Raw genomic sequence first — 8,580 nt, forward strand, 5'->3', positions numbered from 1 at the left:
TCATCACATCTCACCACAAAAGCCCTTAAACAAATCTTCTTTACAAATTGTATTTTTGTTTCAGAGAACTGGAAATGAGCATTTGCCACCAGGGGACACACGGCTCCCCTATTTCACACTTACAGGGCAAAACTATATGCAGAAATCTGTTTCCTTCTCTCCCTCTCAGAATTCCTTCATTCCATAAAAAGACGCAGTCGTGACCCAGGGATGCAGAGAGAGATGATGTAACTCCAAATACCTGGTGAGATCTGCATCTTTAAAGGATTTCAAGTAAATATCACTAAGTTCAAGTGGTATCAAAGCCTGCTCAGCCAGAAGAAATGCAAAGAGTCAAAGAAATGCAAGGGCTCAGTGCGTGTTAGATCAGTAAAGCACCTGGAGAGGCAGATTTTTGAACAGGAGTCAATGCAAAGGACTCTTGACTGAAGGAGGCCATGAGACTCCTTGGAAGCGTTAGCAAATATTTATTGTAGGAGTTTAGCAGATCTTGGAGTCAGCCTTCAGCTAGTGAAGCTCAGCAGGTGATGACAAATCACTTCAGTCAAGATGATGTAGGTTACACAAGCCACCTCAAACATGGGGTAGTCAAAAACCAGAACAGGATTCCACTTGACAGCATCCCAAAGAGATGCACTGCAGCTCTGAGGAGCTTCAGGACCCACAGCACTTCATCAGAATCTACAAAATTATTGCAGAGTAAGGATGATAACCAAAAGGCTGCTGAGGAATTCCTAAATTACCAGCTGATTTTTGTAGATATACCTTGTGTAAACAGCAGGAAACAAAGACTTTTAAAAATGCAAGAAAGAGCATTTTCTATTGAGCTAATCCCCCATAGGTCTGGTTACTTCACTGATTCTGTCAGGTTTTTGTTTCCCACCTGATGCCACGCGCCATGGATGTCTCTCCCCAAGTTGCTGCTACCCACCCACAACTAAATGTTGTTACCTGTGTGCTCTGGCAAGGACCAGAGGCAGCTGGAGGCAGGACCAGCAGCTCTGGGGCACAGCATCAGCAGCCTCAGAGTTTAGAAGTACAAGGCACCCTGAAAGACTGATCTCATTCATAAATCTGACCTCATATATTATTCAACACCCAGGTGCTAAAATTATTAAACATTCCCCCACCCAGCTGCTATAAAAAGACTCCTGTGAAACTTCCCTCTAAGGAGGCTTTCATCAGGCAGGGAGGGCAGATGGGCTAAGAAAGGCCCAGTGAAACCAGATAAACTCAGCACATGTGGAGGGAAAACAAACCCCAGGCTGGACACCACCTCATTCAAAGCCTGGTTCATGGGAACTCCAGCCAGGAATCCCAGAGCACACCTGCAGCAGCTCCAGGGGTCATGGGGTGAAGAGTCCCTGTGCAGTCAGAAGCTGGCCTGGATTCTCCCCTTGCTGCTCCTCTGGTTGGGATTTGCTTTTTAAGTGAGATCAATGGCCTCTTCCATCTCTGAGGATCAGGCTGGCCCCCAGCCAAGCTCATAAGTCAAACTTTGATGGACTAAGGGGAATTTTCATTCCATTCATTCCAAACTGCGACACGAGACGGCTTCTGCAGGTTGAGCAACTCTGAGGAAGCCAAGAAGGGCTGACGAGACTCAACTGCTGCTGGCCTGAGTAGAGGAAGGAGTGTCCTGCAGCACCCAGAGGCAGGTGCCCCTCTCCAGGGAGAAAGCAGCCTCTTCCCAGCAGCTCTTTAATCCAACACCACATGAACAATTCAAATATTCATAACTATTTAGAATGAGGAAATTAAAATGGCTTAAAGGCATGAAAAGCTTGTTTATGAAGCATGAATATTTCATTAGCAAAAACATAAATGAAACCAAGCAGTCGCGTAATATTTCCTCTGCTGGGATTAAATACAGTTTATTACCTCATGGGAAACCAAACCTCTCCCACCACAATTTCAACCCCAAATATGAATGTTTAAGATGGTGCTCAAAAGATAAGGAAGTCGGTGTAAAAATATCAGTGTAATACAGCACCCTTCACTCCATAAGTGCAACGGAGGTCCATCAAGGGGAGAACTGAAAGGGTGTGGTACCGAGCAAGAACAAACGGGACCCAGAGCTGGGCTAAGAATCGTTCCTAATGGATCAGAGGGACACCCATTTCCTGAAGATGGGGACAAATTAAAGCATTTGTTCAACCCCAGAACTTGTGCTTGCTTTCTCAGACCTGAAAAAGGAAAGGAAAACAACCCAGGCTGCAGATCTAGGGGACACTGAATGGCAGAGCAGGAGTCTGGCCTTTCAGAACACAAAATACTTCCCTGGAAGTGTCCCTAGGCCAGGGACTTGAAGAACGGACATGGGGGTGGAACCGGATGAACTTTAGGGTCCCTTCCAACCCCAGCTATTCAGTGATTTTAGGATCCTAAAGAATGGCCTCAACTCACCACATTATCCAGAAAAACAATGGGGATTTTCTGACAGAGGCCCAAAAGGTACAACCTCCACACAACAACCTCAAGAAAACCCCCCTGAGATATCCCTCTGCAGCACTTAAAGCCCAATTCCCCATTCAGTTTGCTCCAACCTTTTTCTAGGATTCCAGCCTACATCTCAGCTCTGCCTGCAAAGCAAACACTTTCAGCACATTCTCAGGAGAAGAGGGTTTTCAGCATAGATTCTTGATGCCAAAACTATTAAAAATCATAGCAGAAATTATCTATGTTTCAAATGGCCCTGCAATAAATACAGATCTAGACCTGTCACCTTAATCTGAAAATGCTGGGGTTTGTGAGATAGTTGAGAAACATTACAGAACCCACTTCTGTGTGTTTTCAAGTGAACACAGAACTGTGCTTTTATGAAATGCTGCTTTAAGAGGCCAGAAGTCACCATGTGCACAAGGAGACAACTGCAAGGCCTATTAGCCCGTAGATCTTTGCACCACTCCAGGCTCAGGTGGGCCTGAGGAACTGAGGAGCAAGTACAGCCTTCCACAGCGAATTTCATGCTGGAAGTACTTGAAAGAAGAGGAAAACAACCCCAAATTCATTTTACAATCATTACACATCACCAGGTGCTCTCACTGTCTTCCTTTCACACATCCTTGAATTCTTTAATAACAGTGACACAGATCCATTGTGTTCCAGGGGGGAATTGCACGACACTTATGAAAAATGAGCACTCACTAGACATCAGCAGAGGATGAGTCAGGTAGCACCTGCTCACAATGCAGATGTGGGAACACAAACACCACGAGCACACGGCTCACATCAGACCAGCCCAAACACTGCCCCGATGCTGCCCTGTGTAATTGTCTGCTTTTCCCTGCATTTCCATGTGGTTTCTCACTCCCAGTGGCTCAGGGGTGCTGGGTTTGCCCCAGCAGGGCCCCCTCAGGATCCTACTGCTGGCACAGAGGGGATGGGTCACATCTGACTGTCCTGCAGTGATTCCCAAAGGCATCACCAAGGCTGCACAACAGATGATTCAAAAACTCCCTCTTTGCATTCCACAGATCCCATTTTCAATGCTCTGAGGTTTGATCTCTTTGTCAAGGCAAATGCAAGCTGGACAGAACAGTGAGCGGTCTTTGCAGTGCAATATGAGAAATCACCTGATAAACCAGAATATTTCATACTTCTGAAAAATAAGCTTCCTTCCAAGGAAGTAAATTAAAAATGGCAACCTACACTACTTGAAATTTTCACCATGGCATGAAGAAAATGAGGTGGCGCAGTTTCTCGCTTCTCTTACTCAATAGTTTCATCTAAACCACAATTTCTGCAAAAGCTGAGCAGCTCTGGCCAGACCAACACTCCCTTTCCACAAGCACCATCTCACTCCACCTGCCATGGAATAGTCACGGTCATGTTAAGTCAAAAGCAGCGAAACCGAGAGTTTTACCGAGTCCAGAGCGTTCTCCCACCACTTACAGGTAACACTTGACTACAGATAAACACCTGCCTGCCAGTGGCAGGACCCGAGAGTTGCTAGACACAAAAAGATTCTCTATTTTAAGGAGTGCTTCAATTAATCTGGTGTCCTGGGATTGGAATTGCCAATTACTCCTGCAGCAGTGCAGAGATGAGCGGGCACTCACTGAAGGGATAACGGGCAATGGCTGACACACAAACCACTCAAATACTGTTTTAATAATCCCGACTTATGAGCGTTCCACGAACAATTGTCTGTTACAATTTCGGAGGTTCCTATACAGACACAAAGCTACTGAGTTCACACAGACCATCCCCATAGTCCTGCTTTTCTTTTTTAAAAATTATTCTGATGACTAAGAATCACAACCAGACGCTGGGATGAAGCACACTCAGGACTAAGGAATTCAAGGACAGGATGACTTTTATTTACAATAAAGTGAAACATGCAGTGGCTGCTGAGTGTCCGATGAAACATTTATTAAGTAGCCGTAAGACACGGCCACAAAAAGGTATTGACACAGTGATCCCCCTGCTGAATCACCACTCAAACCTACAAATAACTGGGCATGAGCACTGGGGCTGGGAAATGAGGCAGTAAATTCACACTGCGTCCACCCACCTACCCAGCCACACTCATCCAGCCCGTGTCAACACCACTGAACTCAAATACTACACTAATAAAAAGTGCAGCTTCACCATTCCTCTCTTTCCCACTAGAGACATCCTTGGGGAAATATCCTTGCATGCACCGAAACTGGTATGATTTCAATTCCACCCACATCTGGGCTCACTTGGGAACTAAATCCAGCACAGCCCGTCTTGGGTCAGCCAGTGACCCTGAACAAAAATAGCTCCGGCAGAAAGCTGGATTTATGGAATAGGGTGGAGCCCATCCAAGTGAAAACTGCACAGACCCGCCACGGGCACTCGGTGACGGAGGAGCAGCACCTCCTTCCCTCTGCTCAGCACAGAGGGGACTCTGCCATCGCCACAGCGACACAACCAAGCCTCGAGCGGGTCCCCAGCCGGGTCTCACACAGCTTCCCACGTGTCAGCACCAAGAGTCAACTCCAGAGCAGGACAATGTGAGCGGCAGGTGTTGCCTGAGCACAAAGCACCGGCAGAGGGGCTGGGGTGGCAGCCCAGGGCCGCCGCGCAGCGCCCAACGCCCGGCAGAGCTCAGCTCAGGGCTTCCCTGACAGGCCACACTTCTGGAAATTCACAGCAGCTTCCCCAAATGCCCCCGCGCAGACAGCCCTGGAGGCAGGGGATGACAGCACCAAGGTAAGAAAAATTAACAGTACCAATCAGCTTTTGACAAAAGCCTGTTCTGCCCAGGGCACAGACACCAGATGACCTTGAAGCTCAGGCAGAAGAGAAGAAGAAGAGCTCAAGTCTGAACTGTTGTCAGAGGATAAGCCTGGCTTTGGGCAGGTTTGAGTGACCAAGGCTCTGCAGTGAAATGGGGCCTCCAAGGTATATCACACACAGCAGGGATGTCCTGGAAACACCCTCAAGCACCATCAGCAACAGCACAGAGAAAAAAATAAATGAACTTGCACATTTACTGTAAGGATCCAGGACTGCTGGCTTGCTCTTCTCATCCCTTCATACAAAATTAGCAAAGTCTGTCCCTGCAAGGCACCTCTCAATGGATTCCTAAAGGCAACCAACATGCCACGTTGATTTTAAAGTTATAAATCCATTTCTAATACTCCATTTAGATTTCTAGTACACATTAACCAAAGAATAAAACCCCAAGAACAAACCGTGACACACAAGCTTCCTGCTAATTACAAAGATATTGCATGCAAGCCCTTTCTAATACAATTACAATGTCATGGAGTGTACAAATGAGAAACAAATTTCAACTTTTAGAGCACTGCAAAATTCATTTACATCTGAAATCATGTTCAAAGCTCAACCGTTCTCATTATGATTTTCTTATATTCAAACACAAACGCTCTCTCTGCCCAAACAGAAATACAGAATATAAAAGGAAAAAAGCATAAAGTATGCTGGTTGTTATTCCACCCCACAGGATCTGAGCCCTCACCCTGCAGCATCTCAGGGCACAGGGATGGCTGTGTAGCACAGAAACTCCCAAGCGCTCAGTGGCTGAAGCAGCCAGATCTCAAAATCTCCACATTTCATCCAGAGGAGACAACACAATTGTGTGAAAAAGCTTAATAGTCTCATTCCTCAGTAGTTTGAAGCCTGCTGAGGGAGTTTAGCCCGCCTCCCATCTATTGCCACGGCCACTCTCAGGTGCATCCAACAACACCAAGGGCCTCACAAGTGACTGATTCCAATACCCATCAGAACACAAGTGGCAGGACACGAACAGGCAGGAAAACCTGAGCAGAACAGGGCACGGACACAAGCCAGCAAGTCACATCTTTATCCCAAAGGTTTCTCCTTGGCAATTATCAAATCCTTGCACAAGCAGGGGCATACAAGTTTATCAGGAGGAGCTCCCATGAATGTTTTATAACGGAAAGTGAAAAGCAGCCGCAGACTTAGGGTCCCCCGGCTGTCCTCTGTCAGTGCTGCCCAGGATTTAGTTGTGCTTGAGAGGGAACAGGCAGGAAAATGTGGATCTTCCCAGCACCCACCACGTCTACAAGGGAAATAAAACCATAAAGATCAGGAAATGTTAGCACAGCAAGTCTACACCAGCAAGCGACTGCAATGCCCCCATGGGATGGAGCAACCTTGGACTTGGTGACTTTTATTGCACTTTTTCTTTCTCTCCAAAGCAACTTTGCAGAATGTCAGCATAGGCAAGAAACCCAGCAGAGGGGAGTGGGACAGGCTGCCAGAGCAGCTGGGGATCCCTGGCAGTGCCCCAGGCCAGGCTGGACAGGGCCTGGAGCAGCCTGGGACAGTGGAAGGTGTCCCTGCCATGGCAGGAGCAACACTGGATGGCCTTTAAGGTCCCTCCCCAACCCAGCCTACCGTGTGTTTCTGTGATATAGGAGAAGATCAACAACAGACTGTTTAAAACTAAAGTCCTTAAGGTCCCTTCGCTCCTAAACCATTCCATGGTCCCATGAGGGAGGTGGGCACTGAGGCAGGTGACTCCGGAGGGACACTTTCCAGAGGGGGGACCGAGAGCCCCCGCAGCCCCCAGGGCTTGGTGCACCCCGAGCAGCCTCATCTTTACCCGGCTCTTCAACTTCATAGGAAAACCCACACTTTTGTGCGGGTTCGCTCAGTCAGGGAGGGGCAGCAGGCGGACGGAGGAGGCTCAGGAGGGTTTCGGCTCCCTCGCCCCCCTCACACTCCATCCCAAGCGGGCCGTGTGTGAGGGGAAGACCCGCCGAGCCCCGGGGCGGTGGGGCCGCGCCGCCCGCCCCTCACTCACCGCAGCCGGAGGTTCGCCATGAACTCGGGCATGGTGACGGCGTCCATCAGCACGAAGTCGGCTTTGCCGAACTCCAAACTCTCCTGCTCTGCCATGGCGGCGACTGGGACGGCCGGGACCGGGATGGGGGCCGAGCTGGGAGCGGGACCGGGAACGGGACCGGGAGCGGGACCGGGCTCGGGATCGCTCCCGCCGCTCCCGGCCGGGGCTGTGGGGGTGTGGGGTGTGGGGGTGTCACCTGCGGCGGGGCGGGGCCGGGCCGCGGGGCGGCTCCGCGCGGCGCCCCCTGGCGGCCGCAGAGGGCACGGCGCTGCCGGGGCGGGGCGGGGCGCGAGCGGCCCCTGGCGGCGGGAGCAGCGCTCTGCAGGCGGGGATCGCGGCACTGCAGGGACCGGCATCCCGGGAACCGGCACCGGCATCCCCGGGATCGGGCACCGGGATTCCCCGGGATCGGGCACCGGCATCCCCGGGAACCGGCACCGGCATCCCCGGGAACGGGCACCGGCATCCCCGGGAACGGGCACCGGCATTCCCGGGAACGGGCACCGGCATCCCCGGGATCGGGCACCGGGATTCCCCGGGAATGGGCACCGGCATCCCCGGGCATGGGCACCGGCATCCCCGGGATCGGGCACCGGCATCCCCGGGAACGGGCACCGGCATTTCCGGGAACGGGCACCGGCATCCCCGGGAACCGGCACCGGCATCCCCGGGATCGGGCACCGGCATCCCCGGGATCGGGCACCGGGATTCCCCGGGATCGGGCACCGGCATCCCCGGGAACCGGCACCGGGATTCCCCGGGATCGGGCACCGGGATCCCCGGGAACGGGCACCGGCATCCCCGGGAACGGGCACCGGCATCCCCGGGAACCGGCACCGGCATCCCCGGGAACGGGCACCGTTAGCTCCGGGAACGGGCACCGGGATCCGCCGGGAACGGGTACCGGGAGCTCCGGGATGGGCGATGTGTACCCTGGAGCAGGGGCTGTGTGCCTGGGGTGTCCTGCACCAGAGGAGCTCCCCTCGCACTCCAAATACTGGGTTCTTTCTGCCCCCTTCCAGGACCGGGGGCAGAAAGCAGATCCTGCACCCCAGGGAAATCCCACCCCATGACCCCACTCGGCAGGGTCAGTCCTGCTCCCACTGCCCTGGGTGCACCCCTAGACCCTGCTCACACCGGTGTTACTGAAACCCCAGAACCCTCCCAAACTAATGCAGGATAAACCACACAATAAATCTTTGCAACGCCCAGGCACCTCAGAACCAGAACCAGCCTTGGGCTGCTTCCATTGCTCCACACACAGGAGACCCCCA

General features: G+C 51.7%; 1 protein-coding gene across 1 annotated transcript in view; it reads right to left on the reverse strand.

Moving 5' to 3' along the window:
* The window catches only part of MYO1D (myosin ID), a 157,790-nt gene extending 150,308 nt beyond the window's left edge, over positions 1–7,482 (reverse strand). The window contains exon 1 of the mRNA XM_038162881.1: positions 7,265–7,482. Coding sequence (XP_038018809.1) covers positions 7,265–7,359 — 95 coding nt within the window. The 5' untranslated portion in view covers positions 7,360–7,482. The remainder of the gene's footprint in view (positions 1–7,264) is intronic.
* Between the last annotated feature and the right edge of the window lie 1,098 nt (positions 7,483–8,580).

Source organism: Motacilla alba, chromosome 27 (assembly GCF_015832195.1).
Source record: "Motacilla alba alba isolate MOTALB_02 chromosome 27, Motacilla_alba_V1.0_pri, whole genome shotgun sequence".
Lineage (NCBI taxonomy): Eukaryota > Metazoa > Chordata > Aves > Passeriformes > Motacillidae > Motacilla > Motacilla alba.